The following is a 17,615-nucleotide window of genomic DNA, read 5'->3' on the forward strand; positions in this document are numbered from 1 at the left end:
CCGGGTTCGGATCCCGGGCGCGCACCAACACACGGCTTCTCCGGCCATGCTGAGGCGGCGTCCCACATACAGCAACTAGAAGGATGTGCAACTATGACATACAACTATCTACTGGGGCTTTGGGCAGAAAAAGGGAAAAAAAAAAAAAAAAAAGGAGGAGGATTGGCAACAGATGTTGGCTCAGGGCTGGTCTTCCTCAGCAAAAAGAGGAGGATTGGCATGGATGTTAGCTCAGGGCTGATCTTCCTCACAAAAACAAAAAAAAATGGGCAAAGGACCTAAATAGGCATTATTCCAAAGAAGATATATAAATGGCCAACAGGTACATGATAAAGTGCTCAACATTACTAATCATCAGAGAAATGCAAATCAAAACCATATGAAATATCCCCTCACATCTGTTAGAATGACTGTTAACAAAAGGACGAGAGAACTAGTGTTGGTGAGAATGTGGAGAAAAAGGAACTCTTTTGCACTGTTGGCAGGAATGTAAATTGGTACAGCCACTATGGAGCAGCATGGAAGTTCCTAAAAAATTAAAAATATAATTACCAGATGATCCAGCAATCCCATTTCTGGGTATTTATCTGAATGAAATGAAATCACTACCTCAAAGAGATATCTGAATTCCCATATTCATTGCAACATTACTCACAGTAGCCGAGACAGGGAAACAACCTAAATATCCATCCACAGATTAATAGATAAAGAAAATGTGATAAATATACATGATGGAATATTATGTAGTCATAAAATATACGGAAATTCTGCCATTTGTGACAACATGGATAAACCTCAAGGACATTATGCTAAGTGAGATAAGTCAGACAGAGAAAGACAAATACTGTATGATGTCACTTATATATGAAGTCTAAAAAAGCTGAACTCATGAAAACAGAGAATAGAATGCTGGTTGCCAGGGGATAGGAGGTGGGAGAATTGGGGATATTTTGGTCAAAGGCACAAACCTCCAGTTTTAAGATGAATAAGTAGTGGGGATCTAATGTACAGCAAGGTGACTACAGTTAACAATATCATATACTTGAAAGTTGTTAAAAGAGTAGATTTGAAATGTTCTCACCACACACAGAAAAAAATGATAATTATGTGAGGTGATGGATGTGTTAACTAACCATATTGTGGTAATCATTTCACACTATATATGTGTATCAAATCATACATTGTATACCTCTTAGTTACACAATGTTACATGTCAATTATATCTCAATAAATCTGGAAAAAAATAATATAGCTCAGTCAATGTAAATTTTAAAAAATCTGTCTCTTTAGGTAACAATTCTATCATTTGAGAATGTTTTTTTCTAAAAAGGAAATTATAAAGTAACATTTCCCCCCTCCAAAAACAAATTTAATAAAATAATATAAAAAAAAAAGCTCTTGAGAAACACCCCACATACTAGGACTAGAAGGAGACTTTATCAACCTGTTAAGAGATACCTATAAAAACCCCACAGCTAACATCATACTTAATGGTGAAAGACTGAGTGCTTTTCTTCTTAAGATAGGAACAAGGCAAGTATATCCACTCTCATCACTTCTATTCAACATTGTACTGGATGTTCTAGCCAGGGCAGTTTGTCAAGAAAATGAAATAAAAGACATCTAGATTGGGAAGGAAGAAGCAAAACTATCTCTATTTGCAGATGACATGATTTTGTATATAGAAAATGCTAAGGAAGCCAGTAAAAATTTATTAGAACTAATAAACGAGTTCAGCAGGTTTGCAGAATACAAAAATATGCAAAAGTCAATTGTATTTCTCTACAGTAGCAATGAGAAAACCAAAAATGAAATTAAGAAAGCAATTCCATTTACAATAGCATCAGAAAGAACAAAATACTTAGAAATAAATTTAATAAGAGAAATGCAAAACTTAACCTCTGAGAACTACAAAATGTTGGAATAAATTAAAGAAGATCCAAATAGGTGGAAAAACATCCCACGTCCATGGATTGGAAGACTTAATGTTGTTAAGATGGCAATACTCCCCAAATTGATCTACGGATTCCTATCAAAATTCTGGCTGGTTTCTTTTCAGAAATTGCCAAGCTGATCCTAAAATTCATATGGAAACTCAAGGGACACAGAATAGCCGAAAGAATTTTGAAAAAGAGGAACAAAGTTGGAGGACTCACACTTCCCAATTTCAAAACTTGCTGCAAAGCTACAGTAATCAAGATAGTGAAGTACTGACATAAGGATAGACATATAGATCAATGGACTAGAATTGATACTTCAGAAATAAACTCTCACAGTTATGGTCAGTTGATTTTTGGCAAGAGTACCAAGACTAGTCAATGGGGAAAGAATATTCTTTTCAACAAATGGTGCTGGGACAACAGAATATCCACATGCAAAAGAATCAAGTTGGCCCCTTACCTAATGCTACATAAAAAATTAACTCAAAATGGATCAAAGATCTAAATGTAAGATAAAACTTTATAACTCTTAGAAAAAAAATAGGAGTAAATCTTCATGACCTTGGATTGGCAATGGCTTCTTAGATGTGACACCAAAAGCATGAGCAACAGAAGAAAAAATAAACTAGACATCATCAAACTTAAAAAAACTTTTGTGCTTCAAAGGACACCATCAAGAAAGTGAAAAGACAACCATAGAATGGGAGAACATTTTTTTCCAAAAGACTTGTATCTAGAATATATAAAGAACTCTTTCAACTCCATAATAAAAAGACAACCCAATTAAAAAATGGTAAAGGATCTGAATAGACAGTTCTACAAATAGCCAATAAGCACAAGAAAAGATGCTCACCATCATTAGCCATTAGGGAAATGCAAATCAAAACCACAGTGAGATACCACCTCACACCCACTAGGATGGCTATTATAAAAAAGACAGATAATGAAAATTGTTGGCAGGGATGTGGAGAAACTGGAACCCTCATACACTGCTGGTGGGAATGTAAAATGGTGCAGTTTCTTAAATGGTTAAATATAGAGTTACTATATGACCCAGCTATTTCACTCCTAGGTATATACTGAAAAGAAATGAAAACATATGTCCACACAAATACTTGTACACAAATGTTTATGGCAGCGTCATTCATTATAGCCAAAAAGTGGACACAACCCAAATGTCCTTCAACTCATGAATAAACAAAATATGGTATACCAATAACAACAGAATATTATTCAGTAATAGAAAGGAATGCAGTACCAATACTTGATACAACATGGATGAGCCTTGAAATCATTAGGCTAAATGAAAGAACATACACACAAGACCGCATATTGTATGATTCCATTTATATGAAATGACCAGAATAGGCAAATCCATAGAGACAGAAAGTACCTTAGTGGTTGCCTGGAGCTGGCGCTGATAGGAGCTTTGGAGGGTGATGGCTCTGGGTGTGGAGTTTCTTTTTTGGACAATGCAAATTTTATAAAATTGCACAACTCTATGAAAATACTAAAAGCCATTGAAATGAACACCTTAAATGGGTGAATTATATGATAAGTGAATTATACCTCAATAAAACTGTTAAGAAAACCTCTTGAGGGTCTTTTCCATACATGATCAGAGAATATGTCTATGACAGCTAAAGTGGCATTTTTAACATTTCCGAGTAACTCTTGCTTAGTCTCTGTGTCACAGGGATCTTTCTTAGCAAGCATTTGTGCTAAGCATTCAATGAGAATATTATGGGGAATTTTCTTCCATGGGATATCTCGCTGAAATAAATAATCGGCACACGGGAATTGACAGCAGAGGCTTAAAATTGCATTCATATAACTGGTGTTTCCCAAATTGAAAAAGCCTTGCAATTGTTGCTCTGAGTAGAAGATTTCACCCTGGCTAACTCTGGTAACACTGGTTTTTCAACTAGGAGAAAACCTGGCTCTCAAAGAAACTGCCAGCTTCCTGAGGTAGAGGAAGCCTAGATTGAAACTCCAGAACTGTCAAGGTTAGGGTTCCCAGTGGATTTAGCCTTGGGAACCAATGATGCTGCAGGTCATGAACATGGTCTGATGTCCTTGTCTCTCTGACTGCTTTGAGAATAAAGCAGTTCTCTGCTGAACTGCTGAGAACTGCTAACTGAACTTCTCCTTATATATGTTTAATCACATTAAAGCAGTGGTTCACAAAGTGTGAGCTCAGGATCAGCAGCAGCATCGTCATCTGAGAAGTTGTTAGAAATTCAGATTTTTAGCCCCTAGCCCAGACCTACTGAATCAGAAACTCTGGGAGAGGGGCCCCAGGAATCTGCACTTTACCAAGCCCTCCAGATGATTCTGAACTACATGATAATTTCTTCTTTCTCTTTCTAGTTCAAATTTCTAACAACCTTGTCCTGAGAAGTGTTGATAATATTGATGCCAAAGAAAGAATTGTCAGAATGACAGGCATTCTACTTCCTCGTGCAGTTCTAACGAGTCTGCCACCTGATTTACTTAGAGTTTTTTGAAATGAGGTTTCATCTTTCAGTCCAAACATGCTCTGTCTAAAGGAGGCTGAATTTTCGTGCAGGATTGCAGTATCTCACACAAGCCACTGTGTTGGAACATCCTCTTTCTCCCATAGGAGCAGTTGACTACCATGTAGAAGCACTGGACACCCAACGGGCTCTTCTTGTTAACAGACCTGGGAACAACAGGCTGATTATCATGAACTCTCTCATCACAGAGGTCTTGTCTCTGGTCTTGTCTTTGTTCTAAAGCTTCCTCAGGTTCTCTTTTTCTCTGGGCAGGGAATCTAGATCTTTGGAACTTGGATTCTTTACTCTGGAACCCCAATTTCCTTAGCAAGTCATTCTCTGGAATCAATACCAAGGTAAGAGTTGTTCCTAAACACCGTGATGAATGTATGTAATTGGGAGGAGGTGTAGCTGGCACGACTTAACATTGTCATACTTCAGTCTTCTCTTCAGGGTGATTTTGTTGGTGGTCTTGACTGATTCAGGTCCCTGTCTTCTCAGGAATGCATATCTAGCTCTTCATTTCTGAAACCTAATCTAGATTCTAGACCTCTCGGTGTTGATTTGTAAGGGAAGTTTTGTTTGGTAGTTTAACACAGGTAAGGTTTTTGGTCGAATGCATTGATAAGAATTTTCAATTAGTCCTCTGTGAATTTGGTATGACTCTGTCCATCATTTGTAGCTTTGATCACATTTGGAGACATGTTGCAAGAGAGTCCTGGTGTTCAAGGATGTGATGGGAGTAAAAACATTTTTTATTATGGAAATTTCAAGCACATGTAAAATTGGAGAATAATGAATCCAATGTTTCACCAGCTTCAACATTTATCAAGACAAGGCCAATCTTGTTTCATTGATACACCCACCCACTCCCCACTCTTTAGGATTATTTTGAAGCAAATCTCATGTGTCATATTTTCTCATCCTTAAGTATTTCAGCACGTCTCTACAAGATAAAGACTCTTTAGAAAACATATAACCACAGTACCATAATCATATCTAAAAAATGAACAATAATTCCTTAATATCATCAAATATCTAGTCAGTGTTCACCTTTCCCTAATTAAATTATAAATGCCTCTATGTGTGTGTTTCAATACAGTATGTTTAAATCAGGATCTAAAGAAAGCTTATATATAGAGATTGATTGATTCATCTAAGTCTCTTCTAATCTCTAAGTTTCATCCTTCATCTCCTCTTCCCTCTTGCAAAACAAAAAAACCAAAATGTGTTCTTTTGAAGAAACCAGATTGTATGTCTTGTAAAATTTCTCATAGTCTAGAATTTTCTAGACTCCATGTCTTAATATTTAAAATTCCTTCTTCTTTGGGGCTCTTGTCATTTAGTCATCCTTTCATTTTTGTCAGCATCCAACCAGATAGCCACTGTCCCATATTCAATGAAGACTTTCCACCTGGCCTCTTCATTACACGTCTGTTCCAGTGATTTATAAACTGTGTCTCAGACCTTGTCTTGCCACCATCTGAGGTGATACAACCCAGGTGCAGGGTCCATGTGGCCATCAACATCCTAACCTCACAGTTCCTTGATCTCTAACTCCAGTGCACATCATCTCATCTCTTCCTCAGTCACCCACACCCATGGCCACCCCCAGGACATTGTCATCACTTGGAACTATTCATTAAAAATTTTAACTCAACTTTGACCACAACCTTTCCCATCCTTCTAGCTCTGCTACCTCTAGTCCAACTCCATCTGCTCCCAAAGAAACTTTCAACAAGGTTTTTCCTTTCCTCCCAGTCTATAAGCCCTTTGTTAGATCTCTTCCTCTTTCCAGAACTACTTTTACCCATAGTCTTAATGGCCTTGCACCCTCTATTCTTCTACTGCAATCACCCATAACTCAGGTCAGCCCCACAACCTATCTTCTGTGTTCCCACAGAGATGGCAGAAGATCCTACAACACAGCATCATTATCTCCCAACTATGCTTTGGCTTTTTCCAGTTCTCTCTCATTTCTCATAGGAACAACTTCCATTTTTCTCTAGTGCCTCCTGAAACTCATCATTCAAATTCTCAGCAGATAATACAACTCCTTTATTATTGATGAAATTGGGGATTAAATCTGTATATATAAAAACGAACTGTCTGCAATGCTTCATTCATTCTGTTAATAGCTTCTGCTGTATTGAAACTCTATACCTCCTTCGTTTCCACGTCACTTTTTTCTCCTTGTGTTCTTCTTGCCCCTCTGAATATTTCTTCTCATTAGCTCCTCATCCTTTCTTTCTTCCCTTTAAAAGTTGGTGCTTCTCAGGGTTTCATCCTTTGCCCACCTGTCCTCTTATTCTATTATGTTATTTTCCTATGATTCCACCAACTCCCATGGTTTTACTTTCCAACTCAATGCTGATGATTCCCAAATCTCTGTTGCTAACCTATATTTCTCTTCAGAGTTTCCTGCCCACATATTAATTGGTCTCCAGACTGCTACCCACTGTGATAGCTGGCAGGCACTGCAGACTCAGTGACGTCTTTCCCTGACACGTTTCTCCTTTCACATTTGCTTAGTTGTTAATACAGCTATCCCCTTTGGCACCCAAGCAGAAACTGGGAGCCTCACCAGTTGCCTCATCTCCACATCCTCCTCCACCTCTTCAGTCTACGCCCTCTGTCTAATTCAGGCGGCCATAATTTCTTACACAGATTACTTCAGCAGTCTTCAAACCGGTCTTGGTGATGCTGGTTTTGTTGTCTTCAAATGCCTTCTTCCTACTGCTGCTAAGATCTGAAAGGCCCATCGATTCTCTGCTAACACCCTCCAGCAGACCCCTGTCCTCTCTAGCAGAGAACACAAGTTCCCTAATGGGGTCCACTAGGATGATCAGGTTCTTGGTTGGCTCTCCAGCCTTTTCTGTCATCACTTTCTGTATAAAACATTATGTTCTATTAATAATACAGAGTCTCTATTTCTTAGAACCACCTTCCAAACTTGGCCATTATTACTCTCTAAACAAATATATCTAATCAGTTCATCACTCATAACTGGCTGGTGAGTTTTAGTATAAATAATTATTAAATAATAATATCATTATAACAATAGAAATAGTTATAACATTTATAAAATTATAAATAATTATAATTAAAGTTTTTTAATTTAAAAATATCCTACCTTTTCTTCTTTACAACATTTAATAAGAAGTAGCTTATGGAAAGAACTTAATTCTGGATGCCAAGAATCATGGCTTATGGCCTCCTTTTCCTGTGTCATGAAGCGCTCTTCCTCCCTCATTTCAGAATAGACGCTCCACTCATGTGGGTTAATGTAAGTCTCAAAAGATCCTGGAAACATAATTGTAAAAGATGCTTTAATTAGAGTTGTTTTGACTTTGAAATTAAATAATATATTTGGTAATTAAGAAATCTCTACATATACTATCACATTTTACCACAAATGTAAATATATTAATCTCCCCCTACCCAAAACAATTAAAAGGTAAAGAATTTAAAATTGGATCAGAAAACAAATTCAACAGCAAACCACTTACAAAAAGCAAAGCTAAAAATAATAACAGGTTAAAAATAAACGGATGCATAGAGATACATTAATCAAATGTGCGCAAAAAGAAAGTTGAAGTGATAGTAGTAACATTGGATAAATTAGAATTCAAGGCAAACATAATTAAGTGGGACAAAGTAGGTGAACTTATGTTAATAAAAATTCAAACTCCATAATGAAAACACAATAAAATGAACCTATATTTGCCAGATAATAGCATAAAAATACATCAGACAATTACGCTGGAGGTAGAAGAAAAAGCAGAAAAAAACATAATAGTGGTAAGTGGTAGGATATAACACACAATTATCAGCCTGGGACAGATGAAGCAAATTGAAAATTCTGGCATATATAATTTGAACAATATAAATAATATAGGAATAAATTGACATACTTACAACTTTATGCCCTAACAAACAAAATACATTGCTCCGCCTCCCCCACGGAATATAAGAAATGGGCTTGCATCTCACGTGAGGGCTAGGATCCTAGTTAGCCCCTACAACGGTTATAACATGGAGTAAGAATTAGCATGGAGATTCCTGTGGGCATAGCGTGCACAGTGTGCTGTAAGCTTCTCAGCAAGCCAACACAGTGATGAAACAGGTTCATTGGGTTGAACATACTTAGCTTGCATTTCAGGCTATAAAACTACTTTCTCCAGTTGGTCTGCTAGGGCTCTCCTCTGAGGGCTTAATAATAGCAATCAAAGAGCTGGTGACAGTTAGAAATATAGTGACATTTAAGACCATGGCCCTGGAGTAGTGTGAACCTCGGCAAGACTTCTAATTTCTATGGGATATAGACAATTATGTGGTATGAGACCACAGGGCACAGCACTCCATAGTGCTCTTTAGTTAAAGGTGGTTGCATTATTCTGAGGACCAGGTAGTAAAACCATTTATTCCAAAAGGAGTTCTTTTCTCTCGAGGATCTCATTGTTTATTGTATAATCACTAGGGCTCTGGCTAATAAGACTAGATAAGACAGCATATTTTAAATGATAACTCTCAACTAAAGGGCATGAAGCACTTAGAAACCATCAAAGACAAAAGATTAAGGTAATTAGGAAGCTTCTGAAAGTAAGAATGAGATTGGAATTAATTATTAAACCTCAGCTGCAAAGATCTAAAGCTCACTTTTAGAACACAAGCCATTCTCTCACACGTGTACAAACCTTCACAATTCTGCAGGACTTCCAGAGTAAACCTTGAAATTTAACAAATGAAAGCAGGAAAGTTGTTTTAAATTGCTGAAATTTTAGTCCCAATTGACAGGGATAATACACAGTGCCTTTTGTCCAAACATGATGAGTTGTTCCCAGAATTGCTTTTCCTTTCAGCCTCCATCTTCCCTTTTTCTTTGCCTCTGTGTCTACGAGGCTCCATCTAGCCCTCTCTGCTTTGGGTGTGCCCCTAACTGTCCATCTCTAGGCTTCTCCTGTAGTGTTTTTCCTTCTGAGTTCTACCTCTACCTCTAGCTGTCCTGTTTAACTGGTCCACGATATACAAACATAATTTCTATTTGATGCATTTACTGAACAGCATTTTATTTTTTCTAGTCTTTATTTAGAAATAAAACAAGCATATTAGGATCCCAGAAATTCTGATCCATATAGACTTTAAACTACCACACTTAGTAGGTTTACTCAGTTAAATAACCATTCATAATAGAATTACTGAAAAATAAAAATAGAATACAGAACTTCAAATCAGTAGAGAGGGAAATGAAAAGAATGTGGACAATATATCTGAAGGAAAGAAAGAAGAAAAAAAATGGAGCAGAGAAAAAACCTGCAAAGAAAAAAATCCCCAGAAAATAAGATGATAGAAGTAAGTCTAATAGATCAGGGTTTCCTAGCCTCATCTCTACTGACATTTTGGACCAAGTGGTTATTTGTTGTGGAGGGTTGTTCTGAGCATTGTAGGATGTTTAGCCACATCCCTGGTCTCTAGCTACTAGATGCCCCAACTGTGGCAACCAAAAATGTCTTCAGACATTGCCAAATGTCCCCTGAGGGACAAAATCTTCCTTAGTTGAGAGCCACTGAAATAGATCAATAACCATAATAAATATAATTGGATTAAAACTTGCCTGTTAAAAAAGAGAGACTCTCACACTGCTTAAAACCACAACAAAATCCCACTAAAGATACCACGAAAACATGATGATGACACAAAAGAGCTGAAAATGAAGAGTGTAGAATATATAGAGGGGGAATACTAACCAAGATAAATCTCTTGTAAAAATATTAACATTAGAAATATATTTTAATGAAAAAAAGCACTATTCAGAGTAAAGAGGAATATTATTTAATAAAAAAGGGAAAAATTTACTAGGAAGATAATAATCCTAAACCTATTTGTATTTAACAGCATAGTTTCACATGATATAACAGGAAAAATTCCAGAATTACAAAGAGAAACTGCCATAGTGGTATACCTTAATATGCCTTTCTTAGGAACTGACAGAATAAATATAAAAACCATTAGTAATATAAACACAATAAGTTTCATGGAACTTGAGGGCATTATGCCAAGTAAAATAAGTCACATAGAGAAAAATAAATACTGTATGATCTCGCTTATATGTGGAATCTAAAAAAAAAAATGAAACCAAAAACTAAGCTCATAGACACAGGGAACAGATTGGTGGTTACCAGAGGTGGAGGGTGGGGTGTGGGCAAAATGGGTGAAGGGAGTCAAAAGGTACAAACTTCCAGCTATAAAATAAATAAGTCATGGGATGTAATGTACAGCCTGGCAACTATCGTTAATAATACTTAATTATCATTAACGATACAAATATCGTTAATATACAGTATTGCATATTTGAAAGTTGCTAAGAGAGTATATCTTAAAAGTTCTCATCACAAGAAAAAAGAATTCTCTATCTATGGTGACGGATGTTAACTATACTTATTGTGGTGATCATTCACAATATACACAAATATTGAATCATTATGTTGTACACCTGAAACTAATATAGTGTTGTATGTCAATTATACCTCAAAAAAAAAGTTAAACAACAGACCAAAAAATATATACATAAGTTTGAGCTAAAGGTCACATATGGAGTCTTGCATCCAAAAAATGACACACATGGGACATTTTACATAAACTGAAGTCTAAATAAATTACAAAGAATCAATTTCATGCAAACCATGAATATAATTTCCATAATATAATTAAATTATAAACAATAAAATGTCTCCAAAAATCCTAAATGCTTTCAAACTAAAAAGTGTACTTTTAGAATGGAAAAGGTTACATATTAAAACCTGTGGGGAAAAATCAACATAGAAAGTTATAATTCAGAGCAGTCATTACCTCTGGGGAAGAGGGCAAGTATCCTGTGAAGGAGTATGAGGGGATTCTGGGAGGCTAGTATTGTTCTAGTTCTTGATTGGGGTGGTGGCTCACAAGTATAGTCAGTTTTTGATAATTAATTAAGTTGTACAATTTTTATTTGTGCACTTTTCTGAATGTAAGTTATGCTTCAATTAAAAAGTTAAAAAAATCCTATGGGATGCACTTAGGGGCAAATGTATCCCCTTGAAATGGGTATAATAATAAACATGAAATATTGAAAATTCATGGGCCAAGCATTCAACTCAAGAAATTGGGAAAACAAATAATTCACAATTTCTTAATAATGAAGACATTGCCTAGTGAAAAATACTGATATTGCAGAAGAGGTTAAAGGAGACATCAAAGTTAAGATTCATGAGATGCTTACACCCCCTATAGCTGATCCTTTTTGACATATTACCTAAGCGTATGGAAATAGGATGTAACAGTATATATTTTGTAAGTCCTTTAAAAACTAGAAATGATTCTTCTAAGTCACAGCATGCGAACCATGTGGCAGTAAGCAGCCAGGGAACTTCAGGCTTAGGCGGGCGTTCCTGTTAGAAGACGGGAAGAAAATGAATAATAATTCACAAGGACAACCACAAAATATGCTTTCACCTTGTCTAAGTGAAAAATCAAGCCCTTATACCATGTTAAAAATAACCGTTCACCTAGGACAAGTAATAAGATATGGTGAAATAGAAATGGTGTTGAATTGGTTCTACCTGTAGACCTTTGCATAGAAGTGCAGCTAATGAAAGCATTTCAACTTGACATTTACAGGAAGCAGTTGATCTGGTGAAGGGTTAAAATTAGATCTAAGTCTACTTCCAGCCTGTTCTCCACACCACATCAGTCTACTCTACTCCCCAAATATTCTTACGGTTAATGATTTTTTTCTAGAGAACTAGTCTCCAAATCAGATTCCTAGATGTTCTCACCTCTAGGAGATGGGAAAGCTGAGTAGCAGAACGATATCAGTAGCAAGACACACGGCATCTCATTCCAGCTGGGCTCAGTGTATGTCTAATCAGTTTATATATTCCTAGAAATTTCTGAGAAAGTATTTTGCCATCTGGCAATATTCCACAAAGCACTTACATGTGGGTAAACAGTTTTAAAAGAGACAGAGAAACAGCTGTGATTGTAGACTGAAACTACTTCTTTGAAAATTTCATGAATATTTTCATGAATGCCTGAGGTTCTAGACTACATTTTTCAACAGCTTTATTGACATGAAATTTGAATATCAAAGAGAAATGAAAACATGCAATCCATTCAAAGCATACAATCCAATGTATTTTGGTAAATTCACAGATATGTGCAACCATCACCACAGTCAATTTTAGAACATTTTATCTCCTCAAAAAAACCGCATGGGGGCTGGCCCTGTGGCGTGGTGGTTAAGTTTGGCATGCTCCTCTTTGGCGGCCCTGGTTCGTGGGTACAGATCCTGGGTGCAGACCTACACCATTCGTCAGCCATGCTGTGGCAGTGACCCACATACAAAATAGAGGAAGATTGGCACAGATGTTAGCTCAGAGTTAATCTTCCTCAAGCAAAAAAAAAAAAAAAAAAATGAGGAAGATTGGCAACAGATGTTAGCTCAGGGCGAATCTTCCTCAGCAAAACAAAAACAAAGAAACAAAAAAGCCCCATGTACCCTTTAGCTATTACCCTCCTATCCACCCATGCTCCCCAACACTAAGCAACTAATGAAGTGCTTTCTAGATTTTCCTATTCTGGACACTTCATATAAATTAAATTTTATAATATGTAGTTTTTTGTGACTTACTTCTTTGACTTAGCTTAATGTTTTCAAGGTTTATTCATGTTGTGGTATGTTTCAGTACTTCATTCCTCTTTATGATTGAGTATTATTCCATTGTATGGATATACTACATTTCATTTATCTACACACTAGTTGATGGACATTTGGATTGTTTCAACCTTTTTGCCTATTATGAATAATGCTGCTATGAATATTCATGTCCAAGTTTTTGTGTGGACATATGTTTTCATTTCTCTTTGAAATATAGCTAGGAGTGGAATTGCTGGATCATATGGTAATTCTATGTTTAATTGTTTGAGGAGCTGCCAGACTGTTTTCCAAAGCAGCTGCACCATTTTTCATTCTAGCCAGCAGTGAATGAGGGTTCTGATTTCTCCACATCCTCACCAACACTTGTTATTATCTGTCTTTCTGATTCTAGCCATTCTAGTGGATGTGAATGGTACCTCCCTATGGTTTTGATTTGCATTTCCCTGAAGAATAATGATGTCTGAGAGTCAAATAAAAGCATGTTGTCCAACCTCCCAGTGATACACTGAGGCTCAAATACCGGCAAACAGGTGCAGGTGTCATGTCTGCAGGGCCAAGGGTGAGGCTCAAGATTGGCAGGACAGAGCCAAGAGTTTAGAGTGGGGCTGAGATGTAATTGCAGGCAAGAGTTGGGGGGACTCTGGCTCACTTCTGTGTGCCACCAGGTTTGTGGTATGTGAGTAAGTTAGGCCAGTTTAAGGGGCTGGAGTAAGACTAATGATGAACTTGAAGAAGGAAACTGTAGCAGAACTTGTATTACAGTATTACAGAAGGCAACAATCAAGTTATATTACTTCTCGTGCTATATAATGAAAGATGTGTCCAGGCAAGAGAGGGTCAGGATTTCACAAACAGCATTGCCAAATCTGTGAATTACCACTTTTACTGGATTTTAATTCTTCATATTTGTAAGATGGTCAACTTGTCAAAATATATTCACATCTATTAGCTCACTGGTTACTCCCAACATCACTTTTGTATAGGTGAGGTCACCGCTGCATAAAGAGGTCAAATGTTAGCAACATTACACAGCTTCTGGAGACAGAGTGAAGCTGTAGCCTGGGCCTCTTGACCCCCAGGGCCCTCCCCACTGGGAGGCACAGCCAGAGGTATAACCTTCAGCCACTGTGGAGCATTGGTAGGTACTTGTGGGCTCTATCTAGAATAACATTTACAATCTAAACTTGAAGTGGGTACCTTTTCTAACCCTGCAGAACCTCGGAGAAAGAAATTCCATTCGGCATCAGTTAAGTTTCCTTGCTGATGCATGATCTCAACACAGAGCATAAAGCTGTAGATGAGTTTATGTTGCTCAAACAGTCCTCTCGAAATGTTGACATAAGCAGTCAGGAGAGTTTGTTCCAGTAGTGTTTCCATGCGCTGCTGTAGATCATCTGTCCTTACAGAAGTTTCAATTGTTGTATTGAACAACTGTATGAAAGAGAGCTCTGTCAGTGTCTCTGATTTAATTCAATTTCTGTGGGAAAAAAGAACAATCTCTGCTCCCCACTCCTCCCCATATTCAGTGAGTAAATAGCAGCACAGGAGGTGAATACTGTATTATGAAAATGTCCAGAATTCATCCCAAATTCATATGTGATATTTATTTTCTGCACTCCTCTTTTTCTAGAAATGGACCAATGCCAAACTCTTGACAACATTTAAAAGGCATCATCTTGATGTGAGACAGAAAACGTTGGAAAATGGAGGTGAGCTAGCAGAACCAGTTTTTTCATATCCTCAACTCAGATTTGATAATCACTTTGGGGTGAGAGATGTAACGGCAAAGTAAGGTCATGGGTTCTTCTTGGCCCTTCCTCAAGATAATTCTTAGGGTGTGGGAAGAACGTGTTAGAATTTCCTTTGAAATTTAAGAGGAACTAATTTTAAAGGAGATTTCTGCCCAGACTCCTACCTGGAAATTTTGAGAGCAGGCCCCGTGCCCTGGAGGTGCCCCACATTACAAGGACAATGGCAAGGCAGCAGAGATGGTGGCATCAAGGGCTTAGGCAGGAGAGGGCCAGAGGCAGCCCTACCCATTTCCTGCAACTTCCAAGTAGCATGAGAGGAAAATTGAAAAATTCCCAAGAGCCCCAAGCTGTGTGAGGAAGCTGAGCAGAGCCTGAACTCGTGGGCCTGCCTGCAAGTCATGGGGCAAGGGGATCTTGCAGCAGAGACTGGGGGTCTCACGAGGGATCATGTGTGGAGGGGCATGTGGCTTCAGTCTCAGAGGATCTATAGCACAAGGGGCAAAGGTGCGAGGTAAGGCCAGCCCTGCCCAATCCCTGGGCCACCTTGAGAGGAATCAAGGTTTATCGTTCATGGGGAGATCAGACTGATCAAAACAGACTGGCAGCTGGAAGGCAGCTGAGGACCAAGGCAGATCAGGGCCAAGAAGTGTACTCCATTCCTCCCGAAAAACACTGCACTGCTGTTATGAGGCCTCCCTGTCCCCACCCCTCCTGCTAACAGGATGGAGCACCAAGGGAAAAGAGCCTGATTGTGTCAGTCTCCTCACCGAAAGATAGGCCTCCATTCCCCAACAGTCAAAGGGCTTGGAGGAAGCATACACTTATTTTAGACAATTGAGAAAACCCTTGTTAATTCTCCCCGAAGTTTTGTTGACAAAGGGTCATGGAGTTGTTACTTAACACACTCAGAAGCAAAGAGGATTGAGCTTTCTTTACCATCCTGACAAGAAGCAGAGAGGTTAAAGTCCAGTGAAATGTGATAAGTTTGGTGCCAACATAAAACATGGAGAATCTTGATACACCTTAAATAGTGTCAGTGTGAACAGAATTATGGATGGGTTTGGCAGAGGATGTCCTGGCCAGGGCTGTCACCTCAAATATGCTTTGGGTTTCTAGTTTCCCTTCCAAACAGTAAAACTCCAGTGTTTTGATGATTCATCCTATATCCCTTTTTCTGTCAGCCCAAGATATTTTCAGAGCATCTTCATTTTTATTTCTTGAAGGAGATTTTAAAACCTTGAAAAGCACAAATTCCAAAACACCCAGGATGTTAAATAAATAAATAAAATTATTAAAAAAAAAAAAAAAGGGCCAGCCCCGTGGCTTAGCGGTTAAGTGCGTGCGCTCCGATGCAGGTGGCCCGGGTTCAGATCCCGGGCGCGCACAGACGCACTGCTTCTCCGGCCACGCTGAGGCCGCGTCCCACATACAGCAACTAGAAAATGTGCAACTATGACATACAACTATCTACTGGGGCTTTGGGGGAAAATAAATAAATAAATAAAATTATTAAAACACCCAGGATGAGATAAGTGTCATCAAAGTCATTTAGGTGGAATTAAAGGATTTGCTAATCCCTACCTTGCTTGGTTTAATAACTGCCAACTAAAGGAAGGGAGCAGAGACATGAGAATGGCAAACCCTGCCTTTAGGAACTGAGATTTGACCCCAGGACAAATGGCTTTTAAAGGCCGCTAAAGCAAATGCACACCTTGTTGGAAGAGAGCCCAGGTGCATCTGAACAACATGCTTCTCGTTTCTCCCAGTTCTTCATTTCCACTCTCTCCTGCAGCACCTGTTGCTACTGGGCCCCTAACTACATCAAAGTACTAAATAAGACCTCGAGAAGAAAAACCATGCTTGGTCTAGTGTCATAAAAATTGTCTAAATATTTCAACAGCTTTTTTATGAAGGGATGCAAACAGTTTCTTCATTCATGAAACACTCATGAAGAGTTATGTGGTGCTAAGCACCCTGGGAGGAAACAGGGATGGGTGAGGCTTTATTCCTGCCTTCTAGGAGGTCAGACTCCAGCAGGAGAGGAAAGCCAGCACCCATGGCAATGTGGTGTAAGTGCCATATGAGGCATACAGAATGGGTTGGATAAAAGACTGCTGCAAATTGTTTGCTACTCCTCTCATTGGGAAGTGGAGTCTAAATCCCCTCCTCTCGAATCTCGGCTAGCTTTAGTGACTCGAGTGACTAAGAGGCCACAGCAGAAGTGATGATGCATAACATCCAAGGCTAGATCAGAAGAAGCCTTGCAGCTTCCATCTTGGTTTTTTAGAACATCTGCTTTTGGGCGGTGCTCTCTTGGAACCCAGCTGCCATGTTGTGAGAAGCCCAAGCTGCATGGAGAGGCCACTTTAGGCCACTGCTGACAGCCCAGCCATGCGAGTGAGCCATTTTGGACATCCAGCCCAGTCGAGCCTCCAGATGACTTTAACCCCAAGAACAGGCTTCACTGGAGAAGGTGGCATTTAAGCTGGGAGAGAGGGCATTCTAAAAACAGAGGGAGTGTCATAAACATAAAAGTATCCAGTGAATCTCGGGAATGTGAATGGATCAATTTGGCTGATGCAGAGGAACAGTGGGAAATGTGGCTCGAGAGATGGAACAGGGACAGGGTGGATGTTGCTTTGGAGTGTGAACTGTGTTTTATGCGCAATATCTGTGAAAATCCATTTAGGACCCCATGTATGTGGAGCAGTGT

General features: G+C 38.5%; 1 protein-coding gene across 1 annotated transcript in view; it reads right to left on the reverse strand.

Moving 5' to 3' along the window:
- The window catches only part of DNAH6 (dynein axonemal heavy chain 6), a 271,015-nt gene that overhangs the window by 44,564 nt on the left and 208,836 nt on the right, over positions 1-17,615 (reverse strand). Inside the window, exons 61-63 of the mRNA XM_004437202.3 lie at positions 14,349-14,582; positions 11,748-11,883; positions 7,590-7,759 (exon numbers count right to left, since the gene is read on the reverse strand). Coding sequence (XP_004437259.2) covers positions 7,590-7,759; positions 11,748-11,883; positions 14,349-14,582 — 540 coding nt within the window. The remainder of the gene's footprint in view (positions 1-7,589; positions 7,760-11,747; positions 11,884-14,348; positions 14,583-17,615) is intronic.

This window comes from Ceratotherium simum, chromosome 11 (assembly GCF_057802395.1).
Source record: "Ceratotherium simum simum isolate JZ-2026a chromosome 11, ASM5780239v1, whole genome shotgun sequence".
Lineage (NCBI taxonomy): Eukaryota > Metazoa > Chordata > Mammalia > Perissodactyla > Rhinocerotidae > Ceratotherium > Ceratotherium simum.